The sequence below is a fragment of the Lutjanus erythropterus genome, chromosome 17 (genome assembly GCF_056507025.1).
Source record: "Lutjanus erythropterus isolate fLutEry1 chromosome 17, fLutEry1.hap2, whole genome shotgun sequence".
Classification (NCBI taxonomy): Eukaryota; Metazoa; Chordata; class Actinopteri; order Lutjaniformes; family Lutjanidae; genus Lutjanus; species Lutjanus erythropterus.
In genome coordinates, this window is record NC_139333.1 from 20,204,206 (window position 1) to 20,224,849 (window position 20,644).

The window sequence follows — 20,644 nt, forward strand, 5'->3', positions numbered from 1 at the left end:
GGAAAAAATAAAACTCAAATTACAGCTAAACAGCACACTAAAATGTGTTTCTGAAAACATTTAAGACAAGAAATTGGCAATACAGTAACAGAATCTTGATTCATATTTCATCAGCACTGCCTAGTTTGACAGGTGACTTTTCATATGTGGACCAGTGAGGCTCCTCTGTCATCATATTAAGCTTAAATATAACAGAAATAACAATATAACTTAATGTATTAAACAAATGTATGTGATTGGCCTAAAGAGATCAAGGACAGGTGGTAATCTCTCTGAACAGGAGGGTAGCTAGATGCATCTGCCAGAGTAAATGAAATACAAGCTTGCAGATTCGTCTGGTTCCCAGGCTAGATAAAGACAGACAGGCTACAAGCAGACACCCACTAACATAGAAATTGGATATTCCATTAAAAGTTTTACGATGGTTATTCGTATAGATTGCAGAAGAGCTGTTCACAGTGTACTGTAGTTAGAGGTGTTTCATTGACCTACAACTTTTACTTCCTTTTATGCTGTCATTGCGAAACCTTGTTGATCTTGAAAAAAGATAAATGACAAAATGGGGAAGTTGTGCTTGAATGAAAAACTCTTTCAGGCAAGTTAACCACATAACAGCAGTATTTTCATGCCAAAAGTGAGATGTTTAACAGGCAACGTAAGAAAAGGTTTATTGTAACAAACAAAATGCCAAAGGAAGAGACTGGAACATCAGCAAATAGTCTGGCGGGCTAGAGTATCAGCGCCTCTTTTTATCACCAGCCAAGAGACTTGTGTCAACAGACAGAGACCTGCCGACCAACCTCACACAATCCTGCAAACCAGCTGCAGTTGGAATGTTTGCATACAGTGGCAGTGTAAACATCTGTTTTTACAAAATGGGTCCTTACAGTCCCGAGGACAACTTCAAACAACTTTTGGCCAATTACAAACATGCATGTACAGCAAAAGTACAGTATAGGCTACGTGTGCAAGAAAAGTACCCCTACGGAGGGGGATAAGAACCTGTGGAGTACATTCAGAGCTGGAGTCATGAAGACTTTTAGCAAAGAGAAGAAATAAATAAATAAGCACGGGACATGCTCATGCCTTGAAATTGCCTGGCAAAACATTGGTATTTCCTCTTCTTGCCATGAGCATTGCTATACAAAGCAATTCATTTTTTTGGCTATGCATAAATACTTCGTTTCAAGTTTCTTTAGTGTAAAAGCAGCTTGTGTTGCTAACTCAGAAGTTGCTAGAGAAAAAAAAACTAATGTCGGTTCCTGGAAGTGTTGGAAACAGCTCATTATTGTTCACAGACCTGCAGCCATCTCCCTCAGGACTTTCCTATATTTGCGAAGGAAATAAATTTGGACAGGCTTGCCAGAGAAGCCAGCGATACAGAGAAAACGGTCTAGAGTGCAAAAACAAAGATAGCTTTCTCCCTTGCTTCAATAGTTGAACACTTTATATCATCAGCAATACATTTTCTTCATCAAACTATTTTAAATAGTAAAAAAAATTTAAATAGCTCACTATCAGAAAATATATAGCTCTCAGTATTAAGTAAAACACCCTAATAAATATCAGTCATTCCAGAGTTTTCCGAAAGGTTCTTCCTGCATCAGGGTTCAAAGTTTATAAAAAGTTGAACACTTTGTCCTCAATCAAACTAATAGACTTATCTGTGAGCATTTCTTCACTGCTTACAGATTTATACCCAAAAAGCTTGAGCGTTGGCCCACATACTCTCTGTACAACCTGGGCTATTTTGAATGGTAAACTGAACCTCCATTTCTCTACTTGTTCTGAGGAGTTTTTCTGTGTGGAGTAAACACCGCTGGTCTTCTTAGAGGCCTGGATGTTCCTCAGGATCCAGGATTTTGCTTGTGGAGTGAATGGGATACCAGTAAACCTGTACATCTCTGTTGCCTTCCTCATGGGGAACCGGGCAATGTCCTCGTACCTCACCAGCATGTAACGCCTGCGCAGCCACGGTGGCTGTCTGAGGCCGACCTCAGCGGACAGCCTTATGTTGTCGCAGTTACCTTTGAGCTTTCTCACTTCATCATCGTCAAGGGGCACATCCCCATTCATAGCCCACTGCTTCCAGTTCTTGTATCTGGCTTCGAAGGCCACCATTCGTGAGGCTAGTACAGCCCGCGGATCCCGGACCAGTTGAATGAACTTAATGTCAAGGTGTGGGTCCTCAGCCAGAGGACGGAGGGTCTCCAGCTGGCGCACCCTCACTGACTTGATGGTCCTGTGCTCCTTTTGGAGGCAGGACTCAGATGCCATGGTTAGGTTCAGGGGCCCACAGCGTCTGTTCCTGCAGTGATAAGGCTCAAAGACCCCTTTGATAGGGGGGCTGCAGACTGATTCCTCGCACAGAGAGCTGCTGGACTCCCTGCGGAAGAGGGCTGTAGTGATGTGGTCTACAGGCTGGGGTTCAATGAAGCTCTCCAGCAGGGAGAAATCACACAGGAAGAGCTGCTGAAGCACGTCACGGTAAGCCTTGGCTGCCACTGTGGCGTTGGTACCGCCGGTCTCCAGCGTCAACATCTTCTCCACGTGCCACAGCGGCTCAAACAAGTAGAACATGTTGTCGCCCTGCTGGTTGAAGAACTCGCCCACAAACGAGGAGCCCGTCCTCGTGGTGGCTAACAGGAGGATGTGTTTCCTGCCCCTCCTCAATACCCCCTGATGCTCGCTGTAGTTCTCCAGGCGCCGCTTCATCAAGGTGAAGGCAGAGTCCATCTTGCTGAGTGAGGTTAAGGAACCATTGTGCTTCAGCAGTATGTGGGAGAAACCACTGGGCTGTAGAGAGGCCTGGGGGGTCTGCTTTGAAGAGAGCTTATCTGACACCCTGAAATAAGAGAGGAATCACAGAATTATATTATCTTTCAAAATTAACAGAAAGAAGTCATAGCTTTGTTTTCTAGTAGGAAGACATGGCAGCTTGGTGACACACATTCTCAAATTACAACTAAACAGTACACTAAGGGAGAGTGCCCAGATGTAAATGAAGCACATAGATTTGTCTGGTTCCCAGGCTAAGCACAGGTAGGCTGTAGGCAGGAGTTATACTAACTTTCAAAGTTAACACAAACAAGTCATAGCTTTGTTGTAGATAGGTTATGTTTGGCATCATTGGGTAAAATTCCCATAATAACCTTTCAGCATTTTGTAATTCAAATGATCTGAAAGCAAAATAAATTCTGTGCCTCCTCTTGGCTCAGTAACACTAATGTAATGCTAATTACCATGAATCAATGTTACCAGCGGCAACAGTGAGCTAAGCTAACCTTAGCTAGATAAACATAACGACAATGGTCTGTTTTGTGGTTTCTTTAATATTTTGGGGTGTACTTGGGCTACTTTGCTGTGACAATATAGAGTATCCCTTCCTTGTAAAGCATTTTGTAGCATAGCATTAAATTGAAAAAAATGTGTAACTGTTTCACAACTCACACAATTTGTGTTATTTACTTGTTAGCTGAGACACTTAGCAAAGGCAGAGTATGTTCACTGAAATTGTTAGACCAATTGTATAATGAGACAAATGTATTAGGACACAGGAGGACATGCACACATTCAGCTGGCATGTCTATACAGTAGGTGTTTGCAGTACACAGTTTAATTTGAAACTAGCATAAGTGAAATTTGTGTAGGAGTTGATAAGCAGAACCAAAATTAAAATTTACAATGTTTCCTTTGAAAATGTAATTTTGTAATCAGTTCTTATTTGGAATTGGTTCTCCATGCCAAGCCCTCGTTTTAAGGCTTTAGACCAATCACAGGTCGGCAAGTTAGTTGATTACTGAGTCTCATCAAATACAGACACTTTGGGTTGATGGCTCGAAGATAGTTGATTGTTGAGTCCCATAACCACCCATCCAAAGTATCTGTATTTAATGACCTTGTAATGAGACTCAACTATCAACTACATTTCTCCTGAGCTGCTTACATCACCTTTAACTCAACATTTGCAGTAACTTTGTGTAGCTCAAGGAGTTTTGGTAATTCTGGAAAGAGGTAAAAAATACACAAACCTCCTGGAAATCACAAAACCACCCCATGCATCACTGAAATGGGCTCACCTTGAGATAATATTGTTTTCCTTCTCAATGATAACAAGTGCCACGAAAAAGACGATGGATATTGTGTATTTGATCCTCATTCTTGGATGTAGCTGTGCCTGGATATGCTTTTACAGACTGCTTCTTAATAGGTTCTGCCAATCTTCCAAGTCTCCAGTCGCCTTCTTAAAGAGCCTTCCAGTTATTTGTATTCCCTGTTGTAGGCGATGTTTCATCCTGTAAATGAAATGAACATCAACCTGTCAGTTACACATTTTGCACATTTGAGCACGGCTGTGAGTAACTACTTCAGTCTCAATTCTTTCTGTCGAAACTCTTTAAGGTATTTGTTTTAACTACTCATGGAAATGGGGAAGTTGACAGCCTATTGTTGTGTCTGTAAAACTGCACTGTGATGCGGAGTCATGCCTCATTTCCTCTTGTATTTGTTAGGCATGCACAGTACCATTGTACTGCTGCAAATCCAGTGATGGAGACATTTACTCAGAGACAAAAATATCATATCTTAAGAAGGTAAGAATAGAAAATAGCTGAGCGTGTTGTACTGGAATCTAAGCCAGTTCTTCCCACGAGGAAGTCCTTGTTATCTTTAAGTGCACCAGTGCATTCAGGAACATGCCCACCCACCATGCAAGACTGAAGGCTGGTGCACACAGAAAAGCAGTGTTTATGAGCCCGTCTGCAGAAGTTATTTAAAGAATGGGGCGAAAAACAACTGCAATCAAGCACAATTTTGTAATTAAACCGTAATTCCACAACTGTAAAGCTGCCTGCCTGCGTTATAGAGTGATAATCGTACCTCCCACTGATAGGTAGCAGAGCAGCCTGTGGTCCAAACTGCCAGCTGCTCCTACATGTCAACATTGGGAGGAGATCTTTTCAACAGAGGCCCTCAGTTTAAGATGGGTTACTGGTACAGTAGACCATCTGGAGGTGGACTAATGGCTTGCTGCTTCCTCATAATATGCCTTTGTGCTTCTAAAACACAGACTGAGACTGAACGTGACACATGTCCAAACTTTAAGAGGTAACTGCACAGTGCTGAAATTGAAGGGGAAAGCTGGCTTGTCATGGAGCCATAAATTGTAGTTCTCTGAGCCTGCAGGCCATTCAGTACTTCTGTTGGTCTGTAGAGGGCAGACAGTGAGGTAGTCAAATGAAGACAGGAGTGGATTTAATGATGCCTATTTTGGAATGCCTCGTACATTCCTGAAAGATTGATATTACTTCACTTTTATGATAATAGCAGCTTGGCTCATATCCCTGACTAATCTTAGGATTTGAGTATAATCCTGCTTTACCTTGTCTGCCAGTGAAAGGGTCAATAACACGGCAAGAGTAAATGAGACAGTCTCCACCCTGAGGAAATTGGCAATGTGTGACTTTGATGTATGCCCACAAAAATGCTAGCCTGGCATCACTAGACCAATTTGCAAATGTGAATTAGTCTGGATCCATTTCCAAGGGGCGTTATCGACACACGGAGGCCAAAATGTCTCTGGATGCAATTGGATGACCTACAACTAATCACAGCAATGAAACACGACCTACAACCAATCAGAGCATCGAAATGTGACGTAGCAGTGCTTGGTCCATTACAACCTTTCTCTTAAAACAGCTAAATGGAACACTAATATATGCTTCTGAAAAAATTTTAGGCAAGATATAGGCAATGTAGTAGCAGAATCCGGATTGATTCGGAAAAACTATCGATCACTGAGCCCTCTACCATCATGGTGATTGAAAAGCCTTTTTGACATACATGAGAGAAAATAAAAAAGAAGCCATTGCTACTGCTCATTGCACTGCAACATTATGTTGAAGATCTTTTTAGATCCAGCAACAATATCTTTCTAATTTATACAAAAAAAAGCTCTCCTGTCTACAGACCAAAATAGCAGTGACGTTGACATATGATGCAAATAATAAATAAAATGATAAAAAATAAAAACACTAGCTCAGGGAATTCGTTCCAATGATACAAAAATGCTGAAGTTGGGGTGTACAGTCATTCTTCTTGAATCCTGAACCAGACGTCTGGGTTTGTGAAAACATTTACTGGATCTGTCAGGTGCTACTACACACAGTATCCTGAGTGCGCCTGTGATTTCTTATGGATCACAGTTAAACGATTGCAGGTCTAGCCTTGGGGAGCCAACACATTAGTGAAACTGCTGCTATTAATCAGCAGAGCCACAAGCAACAGACCAACCTTTTCACTCACTACAGCAAGGTACAGTACTCGTGTCTGACACGAAACAAGAAGCACTGGAGGAAACGAAAAGCCTGATACATGACCAGATCTGGAGGCCCAGGTCTCACATCCTGTTGTGACTTCTGTTCAGCACAGAACCCAGGCCAAATGACTGCAGTCTAAACACAAGGAATGGTTGGACACTGGCTGCGAAATTCTCTGAAAGGGAATGGGAAGTTTACTGCTCCAATAGAGAGCAGTGTTGACGTGGAACGGCATGTAATGAAAAGGTGAACAGCCTCTATACTGAGACACGTTTTCACCAGGAGGAAAAATCAGCTCTGTCTTGCACCACCCTGCCGCATGCCACAACCACGAAGGTCTCTTTACACAGGAGTGACTCTAAACCTCCTTTGGGCTGAGATCGCAGAACATAAACTCCTAGGTCACTCACACATCACAGGGGTCAGTGACTAACCCCTCCCCAGATGTTGCGAGTCATGTAGAACGGGTAAGATAGTCAGCTGCACCAAAGGAAATGACAGAGTCCTTCAGCCTTCAGTGGTTGCTTGACAAATACAGACACGTAAGTAGTCTACGTAAACCAACAGAAGATCTGAGTAAATCTACAGTTATAGTACAGCATATTTGTTCTGGAGTTTATTTTTCTACTGCGACTCTACCTGAACAAATTAAGACAAACACCAAAAATGATTTGGCCTAATGAGTAAGACATGAGTGAAAAACCTGATATGACTTCAATTTAGACTACTAAAAAGCATACTTCTGTGGGATTGATTATTTAAGCAGTTTTAGGTCTGATTTATAATAAACAAAAAAGCTACATGAACAATTCATCAAGAAAATAAGTGTTCTGAGGTTTTTGTCATTTATATGGTAAATTAAATGTACACCAATTATCTCAGCTTATTGCATCTGCTGTGTGAAATAAAAAAAGAAAAACACACACATGAGCAGACATTCCTGAATATTCACAAACCACTGAGGCATATGACACTTTTGATCATCTGCTCATAACAAAACCGCCACTGCACCATTTATCATCTCCCTACAAATGCTTCTAATAGCTGCCTTTTACTTAATGTTAAATCTTATGTGAAGACAAATTAAATGACATCAAGCCGAGCCTGCTTCGGCTGAGATATGGCAAGTGCATGCTATAGTATTGCAAATGCACACTATACTATATAATGGCAGAAAAAGCCTATCGCATTCCAGTCCCACTGCACTGTTTTCCTCTGTGGCCAACAGATAAAGGGATGTGTTTTTAGATCTTCTCTGAAATACAGCATGTAGGCGAGATAATTACAGGATGATGTGTCTCAATATACAAAAATAACAAACTGAAAAAGATTGGGCAATGATGGACCATAATTGTCGACCATAATTTGTCCTTACTGTTTGGTGTCTAGCTTTGTAAAATGTCTTTTTTATTTTGAAGTCATTGTGAGCAATCTTTTAAATCGGTGATGGAAACATTGTACAGTAGACCTACAATTGTACACTACTAGATTTATTTGCTGTAGTTACTCTAGTCCAATTTAAACTTTAAAATACAAAACACATCTTCAGTGTATAAAATATGGTGCAATGTCATAGATTAAACATTTTGTTTTTTTTATAATCAACTAGATAATAACTACTTAATTCACTGGATTAGCAAAACACAGACATTCCCATGTCCTTATTTTATCTATAAACATATTTCTGAATTTACTCTCTACAATTCACAGTCATGAAGAGGATATTTGTCACACTACCAGAGATTCAAGCCTTTATACAATACTAATATGTATACAAATAGATAATGTTTTTCTTTCTTTTTTTTTTTTTGATGAACAACCTGCACACAGTGCTGGTAGGCCTACAGAAAAAGTGACTGAACACTGTCTGGTTTAGTTATGTTGTGAGCCAAATTTCCAGCAGGGCAGTGAAGACTGAACTGAGGTACTGAGTGAACACGTCCACTATTTTATATGGCTTTGCACTTCTGATTCTACAATTAATGGATTTATTATTGTATCATTTTAAACAGCTGGGATCGAAAAAAATATCAAAGTATCTATACATTTGACAACCTTAGTTATGATATAGCCTAGGCTTGGAGCTATAGACATATCTATAACACCATACAAAATTATACAGTGATAAAATGCATTATTTCAAATCTAGTTAATGCAGTGCATTACTGCCTATGTACCCTGGCTACTTACCGGAGAAAAACAAGGTTAACTGTGTTCAATCATTATCCATTTGTTTGGAAAATTTATGGTCGGTTTAGCTGATGGTTATCGGTCCGTTTCAGGTAGAGTTAACAGGCTACCTGGTTATTGTTGCCATGGTTACTGGTAGTTTAATGAGCGCATTATTTAAGAAGATGAGTTAAACTTTTGGCCAGGCCTTTGTTAGTGATCATTATGTGATCAATTTATATAGAGAATTATTTAAATAATGCGGGTATGTCAAATGGTATATCATTATAGTCATTGTATATGTTATAATAAACAGCTATTCATAAACTCAGTGCCTTGACATGCTATCAAAAGAGGCACTTAAGCTTTATCTTTCAGGGTGTGAGAGGGAGGGGTGGTGAAGAGCAGGAGAGTTCAGTATGGCATGCAGGCAACAGGTTAAGCTCGGAGTGTAGGTGATACTCGTACTTGTCGGTAAAATATGTAGTGGTTATTTTGCACTAGGAGCGTGCAGCACAAACAATGAAGGCATGCGTAATATAACTGTAAATCCAGAGCAGTAACTTTGCGTGCAACTTTTTTTTGTTAATTTATAACCTGATTTAGGCTGTTACCTGGTTTAAAACCGCAACCTTAATGGGGACAATCCAGCCTCTATCATGAAACAGCGGCTGTGGTCTCTTGAGAGCATGCGCTGCATTTTAAAGGTCAAAAGGACAAACTGGCCAAACTGAAGTCATGCTTTCTGAATAAAAAGACCCTCGAAGAGAAGAAATTTTCCTTTAAGTGGCTTTTAAGTAAGAGATCCACTGTTTCATGATGATTTATGTGCTGTTATTAGAGTTTAACAGTCCTCCCACGTAATGTGAATAAGTTTCAGCTCTTTGTAAGGGACAGTTTGTCCGCTGTCCATACCCACCATCGTGATGAGCTGCGGTGTCTGAATGCGTCCCCCCGCTCCGGTTCATCCGTGAAGTTGATCAGCCTTTCCTCAAAGAGCGACTCCGGGTAGAAATTAATCCCATTACTTCCCAGGTCTACTTTCACTTGTGTGACAAAAACCAGTCCAGTCCAAAAGGAGAAGCTTGGCTGCTTTCAGTGAGTAAAACCTGTGGATGAGATGGACTCATGTTTGGGGAGGCTGCAGGTCGGGCTGCCCGCTGAACTGAATGACAAGTCTGTGCAACAGTTGCGGCTCAGTGAATCACATGGGGGGAAAGTTTGGTCCAAAGGAGCGGAGCGTCAGGCAGGAGGCGCACTGGCACCACCACCACCACCACCCCTCACAGACCCGCTGTTTCTACTCTGTGATATTCACCAAACAAACTTTATACACATAAACCGCATAAGAAACAATGAGAGGGTAAAAGAAAAAGTGTTGGCCTGATAAATGTTATGTTGTGTTGTTATATAGGACCATTTTATATTTGTAGTAGTTATTGATGTAGTCACAACAAAATAAGAAGCAAGCGCCCCACCTAGTGGAAGAAAACACGATGTGCGTCTCAACTTTTTCATGGATCTGAAGGTAGATAGAAGAGGATAACTACAAAACACATACTGACTCTGCCTATAACGTGGATTTTAGGGATACTGATTTTTTTTCTACGATAACGATAAACGTTAATTACCTGCTTATCACTGCAGATAGTCCATTAAAAATAACTTCACAAATCCCAAATTTCATTTTACCAATGAAATAAAATTTAATGTTTTGACATAATCTGTCAAATCACATATTATTATAGACAATTTGGAATAATATTGGAATAAATAATAACAATAATAATAATAATAATAATAATAATAATAATAATAATAATAATATAAATTTCCTATTGTCGACCTTTAATTTGTAAATCAGATATTTATTGCGCATCCCTAATGATTTTTATTCAATTAAAAAGTAAGTAATTCACTTAACATACTGTTTATTTATATATATATATTCATGTGGGATGTAAAGTAGATCCTATCAGCTCTAGCTTGAGCAGCAACAACATCATTCTTTACACATTACTGCATCAGAAATAATAAAACAATGATATAACACACTTTATTGAATAACACTGACAATGGGCCGTATGTGTTATGGGTAGCCTACTTTTACTTTTTATACACCATTGCTGATAGACCGTGTTTGTTTTTTTTTAAACAATAAACGCAAGATTTTGCTTGCAAATGAGTCATTTTACATTGCGGTATCGCTGTTTGCTAGGATTTGAATATTTATTCAGCCACCGATTACAGTATCATGAGATTATGAAATTAAGCCCGATTTAGAACTACAATTCCCATCAAACCTGTCGCGTAATGATGACGCACAAGTAGAGAATTTTCACGAAGGTTGCAAAACAATTGCGTCAGAAACTTGCGCACTTCTTTCTGGAAAGGTGAACTGCGTACGTTGTTCTCTCGGTATGTGATGTTTCATCTAAATTTCTTGAATTTACCAACCATAGATCAGAAGATTAAATGTTAATAGTGGTATTTAATTGATTTGGTAATGCTAAACACATCGATATTGGTAGTCACCAAATGTTTTGGAAGGAAATGAGTGTTTAACGTTACGTACTATGTCGTGCTAGCTAACGTTAGCTAACTTAGTTAACTAACGTGACATGCTGTGATATAAAGTGTATTTTCTTAACTCACTGGTCAGTGTTATTGCGCACTACTATGCCTTTGTTACCTAACTGGCCAACAAATATGAAACTATGTTCACACGTTAAGTCTCACGACTGTCTGTCATTTACTGCACTGTCCTGACTCTGTTTATGTCTCAGACTGATACAGGATAATATACTGTGACCATGTTGGTGGCGAGGCTGACATGCCTGAGGAGTGTTCCTCTCGCCGGGCTCCGTCCTGTGCTGACACACAGCTCCCCAGCCCTGAGATCATCCATCCTGAAGGCCTGTCCACCCCTGCTCAGGCCCCAGCAGGTATGGAGAAGTTAACATGAGTAGATTCAGAGCTCTTTAAGCTTCTTAAAGAGCTGCTAGGGGTGTAACAATACATTGAATCTGGATCGAAATATTGATTAAATGTTCACTGGTCCAGTCTGATCGATGCAAAGTGCAAATATCGATCTATATTATTGGCATTAAGTTATGCTCGTATTATGAAATTCTCATGGCATGTCTGTATCACTAATGTCTGGAAGAGCTCAGTTATAAAATAGTCAAATAATATTTTAGTGGCTTTTTATGAGTTGACATAAATGTACTGAATGTATTAAATCGACATATGATATCGACCAGGGGCCCTTGAATTGAATCAAATCAAAACCACATCGTGGCAGACTTTATGATATCAGCAAATGTCATATTGTCTTTCAAAGAGGCAATATTATGTTGTATTTTGATCAAATTGTGATTTACATTGCTAATTGTTGCATTCGTCTCTAATCAGAAATATGCCAGTACCACACACATAAGCTAAAGGTGCTAGGCTATTACCATTTACTACCCTTTCTAAGATTAAACTAGGTTAGAAGAAATTCTCATTAATCTTGATTCACAACAGCAGAATATAACATCAGAGAGTGGGTGTCACTGGGCAATGTTAGGAAAACCACCCCCCAAAAAGTCAAACAATACAGCCAAATATGTGTTTCCAGGTCATGATCTACTTCCAATTAACCATGCACAAATTTGTATCTTTTGATGATGAATGCAGGAAACAACTACAGTTACTCAGAAACAGACTAAATGGAAGAGAATCCGGTATCCCAATTTTTTTTTATGTAAATTTGATTTTGTTTCACATTAGAGCCATCGTGATATTGGGATTTTCAATTTTGATACACTGTCTTAAATATTTTAGTATTCATATTTATTAGAAGATAAATAAACCAAGGCTATAATGTGGCAATGAATATGATGACTGACTAGAAGACGACAGTGCTATGAGTGAGAGGAAATGGTGATATATGGGCACTGTTGTGGTGTGAGTGTATCAACTTGCTGCCAGAGAGAAGAGAGTGAGAAAGTGTAGCTGTGGAATAAATGAATAACTACTGTGGAAAATGAGCATTGAAAGTAGACTTGCACCGATTTCAACTTTCTTAGCCGATTCCGATTTCCGATTATTGAGGGGTCTGACCTACCGATTCCGATTTTGGCCGGTTCCGATTTTCAGTCTTTCTAAGAACTGTAATTGACAGCATTCACAAACATTTTTGCAACTTTTCTTGTAAATATGTTCATAATAAGACACTGACTATTAAATATTCATTTAATACTTTCTCCAAAATCATCCAGATTACAACCAGGCCTTGTTATAATTTTATATTAAGATTATGAATTGGGTTAACGTGATCTCGCGATATCATCTCGCGGGATTTCGTGGGACGCGATTTCACGTGATCTTTTGTGGAAGCGGATATAAACAAACCGGAGACTAACGCGGTGCAACAGTTTGAAGTAAAACTTTGCCGTGAGAAAAACAAACACAGAAGTTAAACGAGTCTGGATGAGAAAATGTTTGAGGAGACACATCAACACAGGTTGTTTATTCTTCAGCCAGAACAGGAGGTGAGATTTTAACTGTCCCTCTGTGAACAGCAGTCTGCTGCTAGCTTGCTAGCATTAGCCTGAAGTGCGAGAGAGTTTATGGCTGTTCTGCGACATTGTCAGCTGCTCTGTCTCGTTGTAGACTGTCTGTCTTCTCTTTATCTTGTTCTTGGAATCTGTCGCTGACACCATCTTCAAGCAGACGTGTGTCAGAGTGTGTAGCTGTTATCAGCGCTGTGTTGACGTCACGGTCAGTTTGTCTGCTGCGCGCATGACGTGACCATCGTGCAGAACATGTGTGTGACAATGACGGGCACAGAACCGGATTTGTGACGCTGACCGGCCGGTCACCGGTCAAGGCCAGTCACGTGAAAACCGGCCCGATTCCGAGCACTGCCGATTAATCGGTGCAAGTCTAATTGAAAGCATTTAAAATTTTCACCATCAATATTTTTCTATATACCTATTTTTGACAACTATATTGATGCCTCAGATTTTGTCAATTGCCTCTACCAGGTCCCTGAATAGGTACAAAATAATTAGCAGTTCGGTAGGCTGCAGGGTAGGAAGTCACAGCATGATTTTCAAAATGAATGTCACTGTTATTACAAAAGCAGAGATCTTGGCAGCAATACAGAGGTCTGACACTAGGCTTATAAAAGTGTACTGTAATTGATGGCTCGCAAATCTAAACCCTGCAGCAGCTGTCTCGTCCAATCCGCACCCTTATTAATTTAATGACATAGAACCACCTTTGTTCTTAGTCGGAATTTCTCTTGAGAAGATTGCAAAACACTTGAAGTGATAGTTGAAATGAAGTCAGTTATGACTGGCCAAATGCATGTTTCTCACTCCCTGACTGTTTTCAGTTCTGGCCGATAAAGCTGGGCATGAAATCCCAGCCACAAAATCAGCATTTGTAGTTTTATGTAAAATTTTCATTTCTTTCACCAGGGCTTTTCCTCCAAAGCCAGGTTTGGTTTCCGCCGCGGGAGGACAACCAGAGACCAGCTGAAAGAAGCAGCTTTTGAACCAGCAACAGATACCGCCATTAGAAGTAATTACTAGCACATACTGTATAGTAGTTAGATGTACTATTACATGCTGTTACATAGACTGTACTGTTACATGACTGGAGTTTTATTCTATCTGCTCCCTTAAACGAGCCATGGTATATGTAATTGTCAGAAATCGCCACATTGTATTACATATTTATAAATGATAATATGTAGTGAGCTCACATAGTTTGGAGCCTTCTTTGATGGCATTCTCAATTGCCATAATGTAGAGCTGGTCAATAAATCAAAAATTTTATCAGAATGGAAACATGGCTTCGGGTAATTTTCAAATCAATATCAACATTTGTTAAAGGCGAAATGTGTGTCAGAATATCATTTTGAATTTAATATTGGGATGCTGCAGAAATGTCCTCGTCTACACAACATATTCTACACACCTAAGTAAGCATTTTTCTTTGGTATACATCCCTGCAAAAATCACACCATAATTATTTAGACTGCTTTGGTAAATTTATGTAGCACTTTTCTAGTCTATCAACCACTCAGGCACTTGCAGACTGGAGGGGCCACCGACCCTCTGATGAGTGGACGACCTGCTCTACCTCCTCCTGAGTCACAGCCACTGAGGCTGTTTTTCATTGAAAATGAGAATAATGATGTAAAAATTATTACTCCCTCTAATATTGCATTACTGTCAAAGTAATTGCAATTAATTGCTTTTTCAAAATCATTCAGCCCTACCATAATGTTCCAAATTTTCATTTTGAAGCAGTAATCAAACCTTTTACCTCTGACAGTCATCTGTAGCACTTCTTAAGTATTTAGTTTTATTACATAGTGGAGTGGAAAACATTTTCAAGTGTGTCTAAAGTGCTTATTGTTGTGTCCACAGTTGACAGCATGGGAAGAATGATTCTGGCTGGAGGTGCAGCAGTTGGCCTTGGAGCTTTGTGCTACTATGGACTCGGCATGTCCAGTGAAATTGGTGCCATTGAGAAAGCAGTGTGAGTAACAGCAGCTCTTCCATTTTGTTTTTAAGAACAGGTTAGAAAGTGTTGATGACCTTGTAAGACCTCCAGGTTCACTTGGCTCTTCCTTCTCCGTGCAGGATCTGGCCTCAGTATGTGAAGGACAGGATCCACTCCACCTACATGTACTTTGCAGGCAGTGTTGGACTGACAGCTCTGTCAGCTGTTGCAGTGAGCAGGACCCCGGCGCTTATGGGTCTGATGATGAGAGGATCCTGGCTGGTAAGCTTCATAACTCAAGTGGGCCCAACAGAGGTGGATGTCAGGGTTTTTTTTTTTTTTTTTTTTCAGAATTCTCACTGAATTGCTGCATGTATTTGCAAATTAAATTGAACGTTAATACACCATAGAGCTGGTTTTGTAATATCTATGCTTTTCAATGGATACTTGACATTTTTAGGTGTATTCTCAGGTCTTTAAGATGAGTTTCTGGTGTTTGTTCTAACCCAGGCTATTGGAGCAACTTTTGCGGCTATGATCGGCGCCGGCATGTTGGTCAGGTCCATTTCATATGAGAACAGCCCAATGCCCAAACACCTTGCTTGGATGCTACATGCAGGTTTGTAAAACAGTGTCTAGTGTAAAATTATTGTTGCGTTATGTTGTCTCACTCATCCCTGTTATTTCTGTTATGTAGTTGCCTCAGTTGAACACTAGAGGACAGTCATGTAAAGGCTCAGAGAGTAACAGCTGCTGTTGTATTTGTAACATGTACATCTAGACTGATGGCACAGATCTGTTTTGCTGATGTTTTTGAATGCAGTATTCAGTCGTCTTCTTTTTTATTTCTTGATCAGGTGTGATGGGTGCTGTCATCGCTCCACTCACTCTCCTTGGAGGACCTCTGATGATAAGGGCCGCCTGGTACACAGCAGGCATCGTGGGAGGTCTGTCCACAGTGGCTATGTGCGCCCCAAGTGAGAAGTTCCTCAACATGGGCGGGCCATTGGCTGTCGGCTTTGGAGTGGTCTTTGCCTCCTCTATTGGTAAGAATAACACAGTTTCACCTGGAAACCCTGTTTCAGGTGCACCACAGACAGTACTGAAAGCTACAAGTTAAATACAAAGCATGGGTTGTGTTGGAATCTTGCTTCAGGTATAAATAGATGACAAAATTTGATTTAGAAAGACTTGTTCCAGTAATAAATCCATGAGGATGAAGGCTCATCAGACACCTCATGCACTGCATTTTATTACGCTGTGAGATGAGATTTAACACCTTTGGAAAGTTACCACAGCAACAATCCTTTTATCCTCCATCTCAACCATTGTGAGATACAGTAGAAATGCATTCACAGGGCAAAGTAATCTACCAGGATTGAGCGTTGACCTGTATAGCAGCACGCTATATATAGACTAAACATCTAGTATGCAGGTGTTTTTCATCTGCATTACAGTGGTTCTGTGTGTGTTTCCACCTGATGATGCTTAAAGTATATAAGTATGATCATCTTAGCAAAATTTTACAAGTTAAATTACATGATGTGTACTTGGTGAATACAAATGATTCTGTTGAACACTTAAGGTATTTAACACCAGGTTTTAGGTGCTTTTTTTTTTTACCATGATTATGTCCGTGTAGTGCCATGTGAGAAACATCACTTCTTAATAGCTCATTAACTCCAGTCCATTCATTCAGTTAATTTATGCACATGAATTTGGTGACGTCACACAGTAGACTATTTGTGTTCTGTATGAATTCATTTGCATGAATTACAGAAATTAACTGCTGTAAAGTGACACATACCTTAATTTTTCTTATGATCTTTGCACATTCTATATTACAGCTGTTTTTTATTAAGATTGTACAGGTCTGACTTTTACTAATGAATTTCATATAATATAATGTGGATAGAGAGGTTATTATAATGGGTAATTGGGAATTACTGTGTAAAGATGCAAAGGCTTTTTCAGTTTGAGACTCAGACTCAGACTTTCCCATGTCTGTGGTTTGCAGATAATGTTATGACACTTTGTATTTCTTCACACAGTTTAATTTACTTTTCCATTGCATGATGATCTTAACACTGTACTTGGCGGGGTCCAAAATTAGCACCAGCCACCAGCTAAATGCTGATAGATTTGCTTCACTTGTCAGCCAAAAAAACAATGGCAGTTTATTGAGTTGCTGATAAAATGTGATAATTTCCAAAAAAAGAAGATAATTTTGCACCCTGGTACTTAGCCATCTACATTTTGACATAAGTGTATTTAAAAAAAAAACAAACAAACTTTGGTATCACTTAATTTGAAGGGGTGGGCATAAGACTGATATCACATCATCATAACTGTGGCATGAGATGACTTGAGTCTACATGAATGTTTATGACTGTTGTCATTTGGTCAATTATGTCATTTTTTAAGCAAAGTTAAAGTTCCTAAACACTGTCAACTTTGCATTAAAAAAAGATATAATTAATCAAATGACAGCAGTCACACGCATTCACAAAGTTTCCATCATGTTCATGGCAGGTGTCATGTCATGGTTATGAGAGGTGTCATGTCAGTCTCATGCACACCCTTTCAAATAAAGTGTTACCAGAACCTGGTAACATGTGGATCCATCTGCCTTTTTCTCTGGGTCTGTCAAACTCAGCCATTAGCAAAAAGCGGTGATGTGGGTTGCAGCGCTGATGGCTTCTACTCCCCTCCATTAATTGAGGGGATTTGTAGCAACGTCATCATGCAGAAACCTACAGCAGGTTTTAAAATGGCCTGGGGAAAGAGCATTTTAACTAGGGATGTTCCTGGTGACTTATTTCCCTGTCAATTAAACACAAATTTTAATTTAGACTGGCCAACACTCAGAAAGCAGTGAAAATTGAGCGCAATTTATTAATTTATAATGTTAAACACTGTCTGAAAAATTGCTGTGTGTTTTAAGAGCCATTTGAAGCCGTTCATCACAGTCTACAATCGCCAAATCATATTTTAAATGCTGCTGAAATGTGCGCCACTTTGCGCTGTGCAATACAAACATTGCACGTTAACCTACAAAACATAACAACTCACTAAATCCTCTAACGTTTCAGGCCAAAAAGGATCACAGTGTCCATGGGCAAATAACATTGTTTACCCGGAGCTGCCAGCCTGCTACACAGTGTGGCTAATGTTAGCAGTGCTAGCAGCAGCAGCAGTTGCTCCATTTGCAAGTTAATGTCCGTGGGGGCGGCTGCATAACACCTTAGAGGCGACACTTAACTGGCATTGTACATGAATAAAATCTTAATATATTGGTATATAGTTTAACCGACCAGTTTTTCTGATACCAACTAGCACCTTCAATTTTTAAATGTTCAGATTTGAATAAAGAAAAAACACTACTGGGAAGATAGAGAATAATATAACCTCAAAAAAACAAAAATACTGGACCCGCCCTTTAAAATCTTCATGTTGAGTTGAGAAAACTCAAAGCTAATTTGGCGGCAGATGTGGACAGAAATGACGATGCACCTTTTCTGTGATGTCTCCACTTCTACACTGTAGGTGTGTTAAAGTGCACATGCCTACAAATGATGATGCTGTTAGATTATTAAATTAATTAACCTATTATATTAAAATAGTCAGGTAATTAATTGTTTAGGTCTCTCTGTAAGCTCTTACTTTGAATCCACAACTGTACTCGTCAGTCTCACGGCGAATGTTCCTGTCTTCCTCAGGTTCTATGTTCCTGCCGCCCACATCAGCGTTCGGGGCCGGCCTGTACTCAGTGGCCGTCTACGGAGGTCTGGTCCTGTTCAGTATGTTCCTCCTCTACGACACACAGAAGGTCATCAAGAGAGCAGAGACACACCCACTCTACGGTGTACAGAAATATGACCCCATCAACGCGTAAGTCACGCTGCTTTTTGCGGACTAATGTTAGTTATGTACATGCACTGGTGTATAGAAGTCATATTCTTTTCATTTTTACAGGTGTATGGGGATTTACATGGACACACTGAACATCTTCATGAGACTGGTGATGATTCTGGCTAACGGCGGCGGCGGCAGAAGGAAGTAAACAGCAGCGTTCTGACTTTAGCTTCAGTTTTACCTTCCAGAGAGCTGAACAAAGTCATGTTTTATTACTAGCAGCATATGCTAGGTGTTATCTCTTAGTCTCATCTAACTGGTAATTAAACATGAACACTTTGTAAGTGTGCGGAGGAGAGGATTGCACAGACCAACTGAGAGCTCTTAACCTTGATTGTGGAAGTATCTGGTTTATCCTGAGGGTTACAGATGGGTTAAATCTGTCTGACAGCTTAATTTCGCCTGCCTCAGATGTTCTTTGTATTCTTTATGTTTTGTATTTATTTCCACTCAGTTGTGTTTCTATTTCTGAAGAGAATGAGAGTTGAAAAATTTCTGTTACATCCATATGTCAACCACAGACTGGTCCAGACTCAGAGTTGAATTAATGACTGTATGCACTTGTTCCAGTATACATTGATATTGCACTTCTGTAATGGGTTATAGAGGTCGGCATTAGTTCATATATTTCTTGGAGATTATGCAGTAATTTCAACAACGGAATCAAATCAATAAACAAATCAAAAAGGATGTTTTTGTGAGATGTTGTGTCAGTTTGTCTTGTAAACCAGTCGCTTATCTATTTTGTAAAGTGATCTTAAAATCCAGCAGAGGATGAGCTGACATTTTTCACAGGAGATGTTTTGACATGTCACAGTAGGAAAAGCCCCTTTATTAAATAATAGAAAATAATGACGGCTGAATTCCATTTAGCTGCTTGAGTTTCAAGGTCTTGGTGTTCATGGTGGCTCGCTGTCACGCCGTCCTGACTTACTGGGACACCTGAAAAGAACAAAGACATTTTTCTTGTCGTAAGTAACGTCTGTGCTTTTGCTGCTATCGCAAGTCAGTAATGTGGAAAACACATATTCACTGAAATATAAAAAGTAAAAACAATTTAACACGATTTTGTCTTTATTCACATAAACAACAAGCTGCATATATCTATAATCTTCATGCATATATGCATTTTGGACTTTATAATAAGAATACAGGGTTGAAACTTGTATTTTTAAGGTTAATGATGTGTTTGAATTTAAATAGTCTCTTGAAATTCTCTTGATTTTCAATATTATCTGGTGTTTCATTTGGAAAAATCACTCATGTTAACCACTAGCTGAAATGAAACAATCCCGTTGTCATGTTTGTCATATCATAGCTAGATAAGTCCTCTTTTTAATCCCTTACTCTGGAAATTAGCAAGCATTAAATAATCATGATCGAAACTTGCAAAGTTAATATGAACAGCTGATAAAGTCACAATGTGCATTGACTGCTGTGGGTGTAAATGAATTCTGCAAACTATTTTTCCCAACTGCATTCATACAAACAATTTAGATGTGATAAAGGCTTTAAGAGCCTAAAATTTTTAATTTAAAATGATTTGAAAGTGTCTGAATTTTACTCTTAAAAAGCTGTAGGAATATATATGGCAATAAATCATATTATTGTCTTGTGGTCTAATAAGTTATCATCCTTTTACAGAGGAGCCTACTTTGTAAATTATCTATAAATGTTGTATAATCGGGTCATTAATTAGGTTGTAAACACTATAAATTGATAAGCTGTTACAACACTCC

At 39.4% G+C, this 20,644-nt stretch overlaps 2 protein-coding genes across 2 annotated transcripts; one reads left to right on the forward strand and one right to left on the reverse strand.

Annotated features, from left to right (window-relative positions):
- Positions 1 to 1,615: 1,615 nt before the first annotated feature.
- Positions 1,616 to 9,709, reverse strand: chst3b (carbohydrate (chondroitin 6) sulfotransferase 3b). Its single transcript, XM_084741606.1, has 3 exons — positions 9,406 to 9,709; positions 4,080 to 4,295; positions 1,616 to 2,845 (listed from the first exon to the last, which is right to left on the reverse strand). The coding sequence occupies exons 2-3, from the start codon at positions 4,157 to 4,159 to the stop codon at positions 1,618 to 1,620; spliced, it is 1,308 nt and encodes a 435-aa protein (XP_084597732.1). The 5' UTR covers positions 4,160 to 4,295; positions 9,406 to 9,709; the 3' UTR covers positions 1,616 to 1,617.
- A 1,088-nt stretch (positions 9,710 to 10,797) lies between these two features.
- On the forward strand, positions 10,798 to 19,411 carry ghitm (growth hormone inducible transmembrane protein). Its single transcript, XM_084741141.1, has 9 exons — positions 10,798 to 10,904; positions 11,273 to 11,431; positions 13,958 to 14,060; positions 14,915 to 15,026; positions 15,131 to 15,272; positions 15,501 to 15,609; positions 15,848 to 16,036; positions 18,710 to 18,881; positions 18,966 to 19,411. Exons 2-9 carry the CDS (start codon positions 11,300 to 11,302, stop codon positions 19,051 to 19,053), a joined length of 1,047 nt encoding a protein of 348 aa, XP_084597267.1. The 5' UTR covers positions 10,798 to 10,904; positions 11,273 to 11,299; the 3' UTR covers positions 19,054 to 19,411.
- The last annotated feature ends 1,233 nt before the right edge of the window (positions 19,412 to 20,644 follow it).

What these genes read in the sequence shown, in the direction of transcription:
- chst3b (XM_084741606.1), bottom strand. Translation starts at nt 4,159, where the DNA reads ATGAGGATCAAATACACAATATCCATCGTCTTTTTCGTGGCACTTGTT. An exon ending in GAAAACAATATTATCTCAAG is followed by an intron (nt 2,846 to 4,079) that starts GTGAGCCCATTT and finishes CTCTTATTTCAG; the next exon opens with GGTGTCAGATAAGCTCTCTT.
- ghitm (XM_084741141.1), top strand. Translation starts at nt 11,300, where the DNA reads ATGTTGGTGGCGAGGCTGACATGCCTGAGGAGTGTTCCTCTCGCCGGG. An exon ending in CCCTGCTCAGGCCCCAGCAG is followed by an intron (nt 11,432 to 13,957) that starts GTATGGAGAAGT and finishes TTCTTTCACCAG; the next exon opens with GGCTTTTCCTCCAAAGCCAG. An exon ending in TGCTTGGATGCTACATGCAG is followed by an intron (nt 15,610 to 15,847) that starts GTTTGTAAAACA and finishes TTTCTTGATCAG; the next exon opens with GTGTGATGGGTGCTGTCATC.